The 15,731-nt window shown below is 45.0% G+C and overlaps 1 protein-coding gene across 1 annotated transcript in view; it reads right to left on the reverse strand.

Moving 5' to 3' along the window:
- COL20A1 (collagen type XX alpha 1 chain) overlaps positions 1-15,731 on the reverse strand; it is a 173,169-nt gene that overhangs the window by 52,580 nt on the left and 104,858 nt on the right. Inside the window, exons 24-26 of the mRNA XM_087928872.1 lie at positions 10,203-10,345; positions 7,718-7,827; positions 5,584-5,742 (exon numbers count right to left, since the gene is read on the reverse strand). Coding sequence (XP_087784998.1) covers positions 5,584-5,742; positions 7,718-7,827; positions 10,203-10,345 — 412 coding nt within the window. The remainder of the gene's footprint in view (positions 1-5,583; positions 5,743-7,717; positions 7,828-10,202; positions 10,346-15,731) is intronic.

A 15,731-nucleotide genomic window follows, 5' to 3' on the forward strand; every position in this document is an offset into this window, starting at 1 on the left:
ATTAGAGCCAAATAAACTCCATGCAAGCTAGTAAAGCACCATTTTGTTTGCCAAACATTTTTTTGTGATTGACCACATCTACCCATGGCAACCAGTTCATAAAAATATTGATACTATGTTGTTATATGTTTTATAATATAAAATGTCAAAACTGCCTGCCAACCCCAAAAGGCCAGGGATTTCTGCATTGAACCAATTTTAGATCTTCTTCTTCTTCTTCTTCTTCTTCTTCTTCTTCTTCTTCTTCTTCTTCTTCTTCTTCTTCTTCTTCTTCTTCTTCTCCTCCTCCTTCTCCTTCTCCTCCTCTTTTCTCCTCCTCCTCTTTCTCCTCCCCCACTTCCTCCTCCTCTTCTTCCTCCTCCTCCTCTTCTCCTCCTCCTCTGTTGACATGGGTCACTTTTGTTTCCAAGATTGACAATCATCATCTTCCTAAAGTCTTGGAGAATAATTCTGTCCTTTCTATCCCTTCAGATGTCAGAAATTCGGGGGAGTTTGTGTGATTGAACATGCTCCTGAGAAGCAGAGGGAGGGTTTGGGCAACCGAGAGCTTTCCCAGAGAGAGGTTATATTAAGAGACTGCACAGTCCTGAGATCAAGGGTGCGCCGCTGGGGGTTCACAGGGGTTCAGGAGATCCTCCAGCTAAGATTCTGCACAGTTCGGAGGACCCCCCAAATCCCATTCCTGGCTGGCTCCATCCACCCCTCCCCTCTCCTCCCAGGAGTCTCCACGTGGCCCATTTTGGATGCAGGTAAGTGCAGGGCACATGTGGAAGCTCAAAAAATGGGCCTCCCGGAAGTTCGGGAAGGCCGGAAATGGGCCTGTTTCTGGCTTCCAGAGAGCCGCCGGAGCCCGAGGAGGCTGTTTTCACCAGGGGTGGGATGCAAATATTTTTACAACTGATTCTGTGGATGTGGCTAGGTGGGCATGGCTAGATGGGCGTGGTCATGTGACTGGATGGGTGTGGCTTCTTTTTTTGTAGAAGCACCCCCCGTCATTTTTTTTGCCTCCTGGGCCTCAGGGAAGCCTCCTGGAAGGCCGTTTTTGCTCCCAGGAGGCTTCCCTGAGGCCCAGAAGGCCAAAAATGGAATACGGGGGGGCGGTATGCAGCACCACCACCCCGTGTGCCCCTTTTTGCCTCCTAGGCCTCAGGGAAGCCTCCTAGGCGAAGCAGTAAGACAGTGAGGGGGATCTCAGCACAGCTGATCATCGGAACAGCTGATCATCGGGAGGGAAAAGTTAAAAAAAAGAAAAGAAATACCAGTTCGGCTGAACCGGTAACTATTTTTTTAACTACCGGTTCGTTGGTAACATTTTTTTACGACTGGTTTGCCCGAACCAGGCCGAACTGGTAGAATACCACCACTGGTTTTCGCTCTCCCAGAGGCTCAAGGAAAGCCGGGGAGGACAAAAATGCTCCCTCATGGTGCAGGAGGCCAACTAGGCCACGCCCACCATGGCCACGCCTACCCAGCAACCGGGCACAGAACCTGTTGCTAACATTTTTGAAGCCCATCCCTGCCTGAGTTGGGCAGGGAAGAAGAGGAAGAGGTTCAGAATATCACACCTTCGAATCTCTCACAACATGTGTAGTGGATTAGAAGATTATAGCTTTAGTTTGGCAAGATTCTGTCCCTTAGGTGTAAGCTAATAAAGGATTGGACCAGATTGGATCGTGCTGTTTCTTCTGTGAGCTCGGGCCTGACAGATGTTTGTCTACCTGTTACATTTTTAAATCCACTTTTTAAGAAGCATTTCCCTTTCATGTAGAATCTCCTCAGGATGGCCCATTATTCTTTGAGGTTTCTCCTCCCTCAAGACGATATTATCAGTGTCATCATTTACTATGTATGCACGAGGCAGCTCGGTTTCATCTTGATGAAGAGTTCTATGCCACGGGAGCCATGAAATGCTTTGTCAATGCACAGCAGAGACATGATTTGTCTCAACAAGATGTTGCATATCATTCTGCCTGCCTTGATAGCCCCTCGCAATTATAGATGTACAAATCTTGCTGTTCTGAGAATGGAATAATCTTGGGTTCCTGGCACATTCTTTGACTTCCAGAGGAAAAAAAAAAGTTAGTTTTCCCAAAGTTCCTCCGTTATTATTTGGGAAGATGGGCTGGATCCAAGCTGGTGGCTACAATGTCCAAGCAATCTTCATGGAATAAGTACATAACTACATGTGCAATCTTTTTGTAGGTATTTTGGCAACAAATGATCAGATCACCAAATGATCAGATATAAAAAAAAGGATATCGAGGCTCTGCAAAGAAAAGCAACAAGGGCTAAAATATATGAAGAACAGTTAGAGGAATTGGGTATGTCTAGTCTAATGAGGAGAAGGACTAGTGCTGACATGATATCAGTGTTCCAATATTTGAGGGGTTGCTACAAGGAAGAGGGGGGGTCAACCTATTCTCCAAAGCACCAGAAGGCAAGACAGGAACTAATGGATGGAAACTCAACTGGGGGAGAAGCAGCCTAGCTGACCTATAGTGCAATTAACCAGTGGAATGCCTTTCCCTCAGAAAGTGTGGATGGTCCATCACGGGAGGTTTTTAAGAAGAAGCTGGACAATCACTTGTCTCAAATGGTATAGGATCTCCTACTTGAATAGAATAGAGTAGAATAAAATAGAGTAGAATAGAATAGAGTAGAATAGAATAGAGTAGAATAGAATAGAATGGAATGGAATGGAACGGAACGGAATGGAACGGAATGGAACGGAATGGAACGGAACGGAATGGAACGGAACGGAATGGAACGGAATGGAACGGAATGGAACGGAACGGAATGGAACGGAATGGAATGGAATGGAACGGAATGGAACGGAATGGAATGGAACGGAATGGAACAGAACGGAATGGAATGGAACGGAACGGAATGGAACGGAATGGAACGGAATGGAACCGAACGGAATGGAATATCAGAATAACAAAGTTGGAAGGGACCTTGAAGGTCTTCTAGTCCAACCCCCTGATCAAGCAGGAGCCCCTGTATCAATCCAGACAAGTGCTTGTCCAATCTCATCTTAAAAACTTCCAGTGTTGGAGCATTCACAACTTCTGGAGGCAACCTGATCCACTGATTAATTGTTCTAATTGTCAGGAAATTTCTTCTTAGTTCTAAGTTGCCTCTCTCCAGGCGGTTAGGCTAGAAGTCCTCCAAGGTCCCTTCCCACTCTGTTATTCCATTACTCCGAACTCTTAAAGAAACAACCGAGCCCTTCACTATCTTGTCTCCGAATCAAGCCCATCGGAAAGGAAAGGAGCTAGCAGAAATGATGTTTCATTTCTCATGTCTTGATCAGGGGGAGTTACTGGGAGCTTCACAGCTCAAAATGACATGCACCAAAGATACATCTAGTTAGCTAAAGAAAAATGACGGCGAATAATGAGACATCCTGTCTATCCAAGAATTGTGGATGTTGAAAAAGGCAGAGGGCAGGAAAAGCCGTGGGAGGCAAAGGAGGTCTGAGCTGTTCATTGAATTTCCCTCCCCCAATTTTTATAATGCATTAATTATGGGATCTGCACTGCAAAAGGGGTGGGGCGGAACGATGTTCCCAAAATACAGAGAATAGCAACAGAGATGATAGGGAGGCTGGAGGCAAAACCCTACGATGAATGATTTTGGGAGCTATGAATGCCCAGTCCAATGAAGAAAATGAGTAAGGGTGACACAACCGAATAACAAAGTTGGAAGATACTTTGGAGCAGGGCTGTCAAAGTCCAGTCCTGTGGGCAGGAGGTGTCACGCGCTGGCCACACCCACGTCTGGTTTAGCAAAGGAGGAAAAATTCCTGATATGTCACGTGACGCCACTGTGATGATGTAGGTTTGAAACCCTGCCTTGGATGTCTTCTAGTCTAAGCCCATGCTCCTGCTCCATACTATACCAGTGATGGCTAACCTTTTCCACATTGCATGCCAAAAGGTCATGCGTGTGTGCTTGCACCCATGATGCAATGCACGTGTGACTTCCCCTGCCCCCTGAGCATGCGCACCTGACCCTCCCTACAATGCACACGTCTGCGCATGCGCATGCACCCCCCCCTGCACACCGCATGTCTCTGCGCATCTTCCCCCGCGCATGGGTGGCAGATACCCGACAATCAGCTGGCTGGCGGGGGACGCGCGCATGCGCAGTTGGGCCCTTCCGGGCGACCTCTCATGTGCCGGCAGAAGTGGTTCTGTGTGCCCCTTCTGGCACGCATGCCATAGGTTTGCCATCACGGCACTATACCCTTTCAGAAAACTGGTTGCCCAAGCTCTTCTTGAAAACTTCCAGGGATGGAGCACCCACAATTTATGGAAGCAAATTGTTCCACTGATTAATTATTCTGTCAGGAAATGCCTCCTTCATTCTAGGTTGCTTCTCTCCTTGGTTAGTTTCCATTGATTGCTTCATGTTCTGCCTTCGGGTGCTTTGGATGCCCTCTTCTTTGTGGCAGCCCCTCAGATATTGGATCACTGCTATCATGTCACCTGTGTTGGCAGTCTCCCCATATTTGAAGGGCTGCCAGAGAAAAGAAGAAGGAGTCAAGCTATTCTCCAAAGCCCCTGAAGGCAAGGCAAGAAGCAATGGATGGAAACTAACCAAGGAGAGAAGCAACCTAGAATTAAGAAGAAATTTCCTGAGAGTGAGAACAATCCATCAGTGGAACAACTTTCCTCCAGAAGTTGTGAATGCTCCAACGCTGGAGGTTTTTAAGAATGGAATGGACAATCTAAAATGATATGAGGTTGGGCTAGAAGACCTCCAAGGTCCCTACCAACCCTGTTAATCCTATTTTAGGCATGAAACCTGTCAAGAGACTTTGGGCCTGTCCTTCTTTCTCAACCCAGGAGACAATGCCAAACCCCTTCTGAAAATGCTGCCAAAACAATTGCACAGACCTCTCCATATTGTCACCTGGAGCTAAACAGTTTAACGCTTTTGGATTTGCACACTCTTCTGAATTACATAGTTAATGTATGGAAATTGTCAGCTGGACAATGGAAATGGATTCTCCATGCTTTTATCACTGCCAAGAGATTAGCTCCTCCATATTTGAAAGGCTATTTTAAGGCCATAACCATTAACCCATTTTCTGCAAACCAGAGTGCCCTAGAATTACTAGCTTATAAAATGAACTGGATTTGCACCGTGCATTCAGCCACAAAACCCCCTAACCTTGGTTAAAAACCCAAGCAGACAAAGATTGAGGGTCTTTTGAGTGAAGTAACAATAACAATGTCATAACTACTGTTGAACTACCATACCAGCAATTGACAAGCCTGAATAGGAGTCATGCCTTAGACGGTGTTGCTATGCTCATAAGACGTAGCTTTTCTCCCTTTTACACTATCTTCTATATCGGGGGTCTTCAAACTTGACAGCTTTGAGACTTGTTGGACTTCAACTCCCAGAATTCCTCCTCCTCCAGTCATGTTCGCTCAGGAATTCTGGGAGTTGAAGTCCACAAGTCTTAAACTTGCCAAGTTTGAAGACTCTTGTTCTATATCTTCACTAGGTTTCCTTTAAGGTTGCTTGCCTTTGGGGAATCAGAGAAAGACTATGGACCATCAAGAAGCTTACCATGGCTGATCCACTCCGTGGTCCCCGTGTTCTTGTCAGCTTCCCAAGCGTGATAAAGCCTGCCGTTGAAAGGATCTCCGATTTCCCAAGGATCTTTTCTCCTAGTTTCTTGCAGTCAACATAGAGTCTGACCCAGCCATGGCTCACCAATACATGGACCTGCCCAACAGACAGAAACAGTTGAGTCTTGTTCTTGATTGCAGACTAAGCAACACAATGCAACACACCGTGGAAACCTCTGAGCCCACCTGAATTATAAGAGTTGCAGTCATAAGAGAGTTGTAGCATCCTGAGCTTAGATTATAAGTAAAAAGTTCAATTTCTAATTGCTTTCATGGTATGGAGACAATAACTTGTTCCTCAACGCCAATAAGACCAAGGAGCTTATAGCGGTCTATAGAAGGAAAAGATCAGGCATGCTTATCAATGGAGATTGAGTGGAGCAAGTGGCCAGTTTTAAGTTTCTGGGTGTTATCATAAAAGAGGACCTGACCTGGGGGTGCTCACGTTGCAGCACTGGTCAAAATGGCCCAGCAGAGATTATACTACCTGAGAAAACAACAACTGTATGAAAAACTGCTGGTGACCTTCTACCGCTGCATCAGAGAGAGTATCTTAACTTACTGCCCCTCTGTATGGTTTGCCAATTGCACAGGGGCAGATAGGACAGCGCTCTAGAGGGTTAACATCATTGCCCAGAAGATCATGGGTTGCCCTCTCCTCTCTTTGGAAGAGCTTTATAGCTCCCGCTGCTTTAAGAAAGTTCAAAACATTCTCAAATGGTGTCAGTCAGCTACAGAATAGAATAGAATAGAATAGAATAGAATAGAATAGAGTAGAGTAGAGTAGAGTAGAGTAGAGTAGAGTGGGAGTGGAGTGGAGTGGAATGGAATGGAATAGAATAGAATAGAATAGAATAGAATAGAATAGAATAGAATAGAATAGAATAGAATAGAAAATATGGAGTGGAGCAGAATGGAATAGAATAGAACAGAATAGAATGTAGAAGTCTCTCCTAATCATGACAACATTTAGACGCTAGGCAACTGACTCATATTTATGACCGTTGCAGCATCCCGGGGTTCTGTGATCAACTTTTGCAACCTTCTGTCAAGCAATCATTGGGGAAGCCAGACTGATTCATTTAACAATCATGTTACTAATAACTGCAGCAACTCACTTAACCATTGTGGCAAGAAAGGTCGTAAAATGGAGCAAAATTCAGTTAACAATCATCTCACTTAGCTACAGAAATGTTGGGTTCCATTGCGGTCGTGAGTCGAGGACCAGCTGTAAAGATCAAACTAAGATTGAGGTGTCCCCACTCGTTACATCCATCTAACTTTCAAAACTCTTCTAATATTTCCAGGCAGAAGATTCTTTCTCTTTGCTAGTTTTTTTTTAATTCTTCCACACATATTCTTGGATACTTGTGTGCATAAATTTATGTAGATTAGCACATAGAGACAGGAAGGAATTTATTCCTTCATTATGATGCTGGCTCACATCCCCAAATTTCAACATATGTGCATATGAACATGCGAGGAAATGTCCTAGATAGATTTTTTTTTTTTTTAGAATTGTTATTTTGAAAAATCAAAGCGGGGAGGAGGCAGAAGAATTGGGGGAAAGGGGGGGGTGTACTGTGCTTGTGAATATCTCTTTTTGGAGAAGGAGCAGGGGTGGGCTTCAAAAATTTTAGCAATGGGTTCTCCGCCCAGTTGCTGAGTGGGCATGGCCATGGTGGGTGTGGCCTAGTCGGCCTCCTGCACCATGACGGGGTGGGGGCGTTTTTGCCCTCCCCAGGCTCCGGAGGCTTTTCTTGAGCCTCCAGGAGGGTAAAAACGGCCTTCCCAGGCTCCGGAGGCTCTCTCGAGGCTGGAAACGGGTCCATTTCCGGCCTTCCTGAACTTCCAGAAGGCCCGTTTTTCACTCTCCCCGAGCCTCCGCGCGCACCCTGCACTTCCCTGCATCCAAAACGGGCCGTGTGGGGACTCCTGGGAGGGAAGGAGAGGGGTGGGATGGGTGGGGCCAGCCAGGAGTGGGATTTGGGGGTTGTCCGAACTGCACAGAATCTTAGCTAGGGGCTCTCCTGAACCCCTGCGAACCCCCAGCAGCCCATCCCTGGAAGGACCTTATGAAAGCTTCCATAGAATATCTTCTTCACTTCCTGTTGATCAAAGGTGACTTCTTCTATATCAGCTTCATGGTCACGACGGAAATACACCAAGGATTTCTTAAGAGCTAGAGTGAGAGGGTAAAAAAAGACAACAAATAAACTGGAAAGCTTTTACAAAATTCTCTCTAGCATCCTTCCTCAACCTAAGACAGGTAGTCCTCGACTTACTGCCAAAACTGAGCCCGAAATTCCTGTTGCTAAATGAGACATTGGTTAAGTGAGTTTTTGCCTCATTTTACCACCTCTCTTGCCACAGTTGTTAAGGGAATCATTGCAGTTAAGTCAGTAAGACGGTTTGCTAAGTGAATCTGGTTTCCAAATTGACTTTGGTTATCAGAAGACTGAAAAAGGGGATCACATGACCGTGGTGGGAGGGGCCTACTGGAACTTTCTGTTTCTGGCTTCCGGTGGGCCTCCAGAGCCCGGGGGAGCCCATTTTCAGCCTCCCAAGGGTCCAGAGGCCTCTCCTGGGCCTCTGGGAGGGCGAAAACAGACTCCACCAGCCTCTGGAGGCCCTCCGGCAGCTGGAAACAGGCCCGTTTCTGGACTTCCAGGAGGCCCATTTTTCCCGCTCCCAGAGCTTCTGCATGGACCCTGAACTCCATTCTCCATTGAAAATGGGCCACGGGGGAGACTCCGGGGAGGGGAGGAGCGGGGCCAGCCGGTCGTGTGAAATACCGGTTCAGCAAACCAGCTGTAACTCTAACATCTGGTTTGCCCGAACCAGTCTGAACCGGAAGAATCCCACTCCTGCTGCAACAGTCATAAGTGTGGAAAATGGTCGCTTTTTTCAGGGGCATTGTAGGTTGAAACGGTCACTAAATGAAGTGTTGTAAGTCAAGGACTACCTGTATGAGACGGTGAGATTTGAAGTCCAGCATTGTCTGCGGACACCAGGTTGACCTCAGCATCATTGAAAGCATGAACAGCAGAGTATAAAACAAGGACAAAGGAATTCTTTACAGAAGTTTTACGGCACAACTCCCATTTGCCACTGGCCATACTGGTGGCTGACAAGAGCTGAAGTCCAATCTCTCATTGAGTCTGGATAGAAGAAATAACGCCACAAAACATAGCCAAACATAATTGTGAGAAATGGAAAATCCATTTGAGAGGGGAGATCTCCCACAATGGTCCGTGGGAGTCATACTGGTACGTGCAAACATGTCACCCACGTAGGTCAACCATCCATTCTACATATTTGGCACATTTGGTTTGGCAATTCCAGGGAGAAATATGATTGCCAAATGGAGATTGGTTAAGTTCCATTCTAAGAGAAAGAATGGTCGAATCTAGGGGCGGAGACAAAAAAGGAATAACCCCAGAATCACTATGCAGCCATACGCAAGCTGAATTCAACCTCACTTGAATTCAGAATAACAGAGTTGGAAGGGACTTTGCAGTTCTTCTAGTCCAGGTGTGATGCCCCGGAGTGCACCACAAATATAACAAAAACCAAAACGTAAATAAAGGTCTTTTAACGCCTTCAACTTGGCTTCACTGTTCAATTGTTCACAGTTGGAGATTAAACTATTTTCAAAATAACATTCTAAACGAAAGAAATACAGTTCAAACTCAAATTGCAGATAACAAAGCAAACACCAAAAACAAACCGCACTGAAGAAAGTTCCACGACAGACCAGGATAGATAATTACAAACTTCAGGAAGATAACCAGGTACAGTCCATTGGAAGAACACCAACCAAGATACACCTCATCCAGGAAAAATACTCACTATCTCCAGCATTTGCTAGCATGCAGGTCCAAACTCTTATGCAGATCTCATACCTGCAACCCATGAAGAGGATCATGGTCCTCTCCTCCCGAGTAGACCATGTTTTTCCCTGATCCTCTCCTCCCTGCGTGCCCTAGGATGGATAGGGGATGGGCCTGGGTCCTCCTCTGACTGCTCAGCCAGCCTCTGCCCGTCCCCAGCCTCCTCCACCACCTCTGGAGCCACACTTCCACTCCCTGTCGGCTGTTCCTCCTCTCCCTCAGAGTCAGCCTCCATCAGGGGCATGACACTAGGGATCGCCAACCTTTTGGACCTCAGGGACCACCAAACTCATAATTTTAAATCCCGAGGACCAGAGACCTTGGGAAAATACCCCCAAAAAGTCTGCAGGAAAATTCCCCACCCCGTTTTCCTACTGATCGATCATTCTTTATTTGGGATCGCAGGATACCACATCCCCTCTGGTCCATGGAAAAATTTCTGCTGCAATTTAGGATTGAACTCACAGCCTCCAGACTATCAACACATCACTCAACACACCACTCCAACGTTAAAAAGAATTAAGGAGAACCAAACCAACTGCTTTCATCAAATCAGGTACCACCATGATACGATTAGAAAGGACATCCCACAACTTTGAGGTCTTCAGGGCTTCATTTCAAGGAGCAAGGGAATCCTCTCCCAGAAGGTTATATCTCTACTTACGATCAAGAATGATGCTGAGAAGCGGCTGGAAGTCCTCATCTGTTATCTGCCAGATAGAAAAGGCCTCTCGGGGACTTTCTGGTAGAAGGCGGAGTAGAAAAGTAAGGGTGTATTCAGTTGGAAGTCCAAAAGGTAACACCTCACTGGGAAAACAACATAGAGATTCCTCTGTGAAATATCTTATGGTGAGGATCATAAAGTCAGGGTTATAAAAAGTACAACTTGCCTTAAACCAGGGGTCTCCAACCTTGGCAACTTTAAGCCTGGAGGACTTCAATTCCCAGAATTCCCCAGCAAGCTGGCTGGTGAATTCTGGGAGTTGAAGTCCTCCAGGCTTAAAGTAGCCAAGGTTGGAGACCCCTGCCTTAAATCAATGTTATATATATAGTCACTGAGATGAAAATAATGTCATTTAGTCCAACCATCTGGTCACTGCAAGATCCAGTAGAACATCTCTGACACAGGACTATCCTGCTTCCATCTGAAGAACCTATCAGTGTCTCCTAATGTATGGCCTCCATAGGCAACTATTAGTACTTGGACAAAAGACTTCTTAATAGTTTTAATCATTAATACAACCTCTTTTTTTGCTGGAATGGAGGCAGGACATCTTATACCATCTCAATCAAAACAACTCAGTGGTGGGGCATCCACAACTCCAGGAATCCAGCTATTCCACTGAATAATTTTTCTCATTGTCAGGAAATTTCTCCTCTCTTCCAGTTCAGAGCAGTCCGTCCATGGCTTTCACAGGAACCTCACAGAAGTGGGCGCCATTTGGGCATGCGAGGGACAAACCTTGCAGCTGCAGAGAAGCTGCAGCAGCGCTGTGCAGACTGTATTAAGGCAGAAAAATGCAGCGGTCCATCCGCAGGCTGTGTGGCTGCCCCATAGAAGCGGCCGCCATTTTGGCACACCCCAAAGGAATTGCAGGCATGAGGAAAAAGACAGATGTTACCAGGGATAGTACAGATTAAACAGACTTGGAAGGGACATTGTAGGTCATGTAGTCTACCACCATCCCCCGCCCAGTTGGTCCAGGGCAGTGGTGCAGTGGTGCGTTTCAAAAATTGTTACCACTGGTTTTGTGGGAGTGCATTGCACGTGCACACACACTTTTCACGCATGCGTGCGCCAAATCCATACTTTGCACAGGCGCTGTGGTATTTTGACTTACCTCCAACAATAGCACTCAGACTTATATACCGCTTTATAGTGCTTTACAGCCCTCTCTAAGCGGTTTACAGAGTCAGCCTCTTGTCCCCAACAATCTAGGTCCTCATTTTACCCACCTCGGAAGAATGGAAGGCCAAGTCAACCTTGAGCCTGGTGGGATTTGAACTGCCAAACTGTAGGCAGCTGGCTGCAGAAGTAGCTTGCACAGAGGCTCATTACAATCCTGCACTCTCCCTGTCACTACAGCAGCAGGGTATAGGAAGCCGGGCAGGCAGGTGGGTCCAACACAGAGGATCAGAGAGAACCAGTTCGGTCTCTACTGCTAATTGGCACTACCAGCTTGGCAGAACCGGGCCAAACCAGTAGAATACCACCACTGCAGTGATGGGATTCAAAAAAATTTACTACCAGTTCTATGGGCGTGGCATGGCTTGGTGGGTGTGGCTTGGTGGGTGTGGCAGGAAAAGGATACTGCAAAATCTCCATTCCCACCCCACTTCAGGTCACTGTAAAATCCCCATTCCCTCTCCACCCCACTAACCTGCTTTCCAGCTCCGTTCTCCTATGCAGGGCAACCAAAGAAGACCCAGCTGATCAGCTGGAACTCGGGGGTGGGGGCAGAGAATAGATGGGGGTGGGGCCAGTCAGAGGCGGGATATGCCGGTTCGCCAAACAACTCAAACTTTCCACTACTGGTTCTCCAGAACTGGTCAGAACCTGCTGAATTCACCACCTCTGAGCCAGGGATGCGCAGTCTGACCTCCTTCCCCAACATGAAGCCTGAAGATCTTCACAAGATAAGTGTGTGGTGTGGGATGGGTGTGAATAGGCCTGTGGGGTCCTGGCAGGGCAGGGTGGGGGAGAGAGAGGCAGGGGGAACTGCAGTATCCCTAAAACTGGTCGTATTGGCAAATGACCACAGATGTTCAGCAATGATTTGCAACTAAGTAGCTTTTGATGAACCTGTAATAAGCTTGAACAACTGTTAAGTGACCGGTTACATCTCGTGGAACTACCTGCACTGCCAAAAGAAACCAACAAAGATGTCATCAGGAGTCAACCTTTTTTAAAGGAATCATAATATGATCTTCTCTTGAGGTCCAACTTCTATTCAGTGCAGAAATATACAAGTAGTCCTTGACTTACAACAGTTTGTTTAGAACTGTCAGTTAGAACAACCCTGAAAAAGTGACTTATGACCGATTTCACACTTATGGCTGTTGCAACATCCCCATGGGGATCAAAATTTGGATGCTTAGCAACTGACTTGTATTTATGATGGTGGCAGTGTCATAGGTGGGCCATAAATTACACCAGGCAGAGCTGACTTCATTTGGGTGTCAACTCATACAATATTTCTCTGGTCTTTTTAGAGTTGCCAACAGAAACGAAGGGGGGAGCAATGCGGCAGCTTGCAAACCAAAACTGCATTCCATAAATGTTTTCAAAGATAGTAACTAGGTGACCGAAGTTTCTGCCAAGCAAATATCTAGCTGGAGAGCATGATTGATGATTCTTGGCTATGGATGTGTCCCATTGGAGAATATGAATTATGATACACTCAGGGGGTGGAGGAAAACCAGGGTCAAGGGTGACAATGAATTATTTGTCTCAGAGTCGGCTACACCCAGGCAATGCCGGACCTTTTAACTCCTAATAAATCCTTTTGAAGTTTTGGAAGTTTGGCTTGAGACTCATGATTTAAATGGGGTTAAGTGCTGGAATCCTGACATTGGGTATGTGCCGACATGTTGCTCCTAATAAATAACTGGATTTCTTTTGAAACTTGGCTCAATGCTCATGGCTTAATTAGGGCATCAATCAGAATCCTGTCAATAATCACTTTTGCCAAATTCTACAAGCAAAGTCAACAAGGAAGTCAGATCCAGTTAACAATCAGTGATTCACTTAGCAACCGTGGGAAGAAGGGTTGTAAAATGGGGCAGAATTCACTTAACAACTCTCTAGCTTAGCAAAGGAAAATTTGGGCTCAGTTGTGGCTAAGGACTAACTGTAATGCAGCTAAGGACAAGGGAGCTTGCTATCTAGAACTTTCTTACCATAGTTTTTGCTACTTTTTACTTAATATAAATTTATTGGTGTCAATAAACCGAAAAGTAGGATATAATCCGAACTTCACCTCAAATGTTACTTGACTAAGGACGAAATGCAATAAATATCTTCTTTGATGTCTTATTTTAATAATTGATCTGAAAGTTGGTCTGCCGTAGCAATTTAAATTTTGCTCCTCTATGCTAGCTGGCATGAAAAATAATACCATTTGAAAGTGTTTGACAGCTGGTACATTTGATAGCTGGTGCAGTCTTGTGGTTAAGAAATGGAGCTATGAACAGTCCCTTGATTGAATTTCACCTCTTCCATCCTCATACCCAATTTTAGTCAAGACATTCTGATGGATTTAGGTAATATAAGATTAATGATAATGTTCTATACTACAGGATTATTATGAGGGTTCTGAGAGAGAACGTGTGATGGGAGCAGATGCAAAAAAAATAAAAATAAACTCCTAACAGGTTGAGGAAAAAAAATAATGAATTGCCAAAACAACACTTGAATGAAAATGTCAGAGGCAAATTCAACTTACAACCATTTCGTTTAGTGGCTGTTCAAAGTTACAGTGGCACTGAAAAAAGTGACTTATGACCATGTATCCATTGTCATGTACAGGAGTGGGATTCTACCAGTTTGCACCTTTTCGCTAGAACCTGTTGTTAACATTCTAAGCAGTTCGGAGAACCGGTTGTTAGAAGAAATTACTGGCCTAATCCTGTAAGGAAGGCAGGAAGGAAACATGCTGGTGTTGCTTACAGAAACTGCCTCTCCATTAACCTTTATTACATTCTTGGCAGGACTAGACTTCCTGTCTCAGGAACATCTCTGGAGTTTTTTTCCCCTCCTTTGCTGGTACTTTGCTTGTGTGGAGTGACCATTCAAAGTTACAATGGCACTGAAAAAAGTGACTTATGACCATTTTTCACACTTATAACTGTTGCAGCATCCCCACAGTCATGAGAGGCCAGGCGAGGAGATGCGTGCCTCGATGTGAGTGATGTTGAGTTGGCCACGCCCAGCCAGTCACATGACCACCAAGCCACGCCCACTAAGCCATGCCCACAGAACCAGTTGTTAAAAAAATTGAATCCCCTGGTCATGTAATCAAAATTTGGATGCTTGGTGTGTATTTATGACAGCTGCACTGTCCTGGGGTCTTGTAATCACCATTGGTAACCTTCCTAGCTGGCTTCCAACAAGCAAACTCAATGACAAAGGACTGTTAGTTTTTGATCAGTCAAGCAAACACTGCATATTATTGCTTTGGTCCATGTTGATTGCTCCTTTTTAATGACCAGATAATCATAAATTAAAGAGATGATCTTCAGGATTATTTTTCTCTTTGGAACAACAATCTAATATCATTAAAACTCAGCTGAGGAGGTTTTCCTATTTGTTTGTTTTAAACTTCCACAAGTTCTGGCTGTAAGAAGAAACTACTCTGAATCTGAGCATTTTCACAAAGGGCACCTGGGGGAATCTCACAAATTCAATATGAAGAAGCTTAGCTTCTTTCAACAAGATTACAATTATCCTTATGTTTCAGCAATTAAACTTGAAAAGGAAGTCACAACTGCTTTGCACTAAGCCAGACTGTTTCAATTTGCTAAGTTGTTAGCTATAATAGAATCAAGTGGCATATATGCTGAAATCATTATGAAGCTCAGATTACAAAGAGGACCGAGGAGCATTTCAACACACAAAGTCATATTCCCAATTAGTGGAAATCTACCTATCTGCTATGCAACATGAAGAAACCATATGCATTAGGGAGACTTGTAATTATGCAGTAGAATGTTTAGAATTAGAATAAGAAAATCATATGGGTTAGAAAGACATAATTAAAGTGAAGTGTGAAGGATGGATGGATGATGAAGGGTAGATGAATTATGAAGATAAATGGATGGATCAATCGACCAATGGATGGATGGATAGATGGATGGATGGATGATGAAGATGGATGGATGGATGAAGGAAAGGAGGACTTCATGGCTGCAACTATGTGATTGAAGCTCCACCCTCTCTCTTTAAAGGCATGTATTATGTGCACTATGTTACTATGCTTTAGAGTAGGTTGTGGAATTTGCTTGCAACCATGGGCTGCATTTTGTTATTGTTGTTGTTGTTTTATTTGTTGCTTTTTCAATGGCATCAATTTTTGGGTGTTCTGGCCCATATCATGGACCAAATGGGACATTGATTGTTCTAGATAAGGGCTGTCCAGTCTCTTTCTGAAAACTTCCAGTGATGGAACTCCCACAACTTCCAGAAATAAGCCAT

Source organism: Pseudonaja textilis, chromosome 3 (genome assembly GCF_049901715.1).
Source record: "Pseudonaja textilis isolate UNSWEBS1 chromosome 3, rPseTex1.2, whole genome shotgun sequence".
NCBI lineage: Eukaryota > Metazoa > Chordata > Lepidosauria > Squamata > Elapidae > Pseudonaja > Pseudonaja textilis.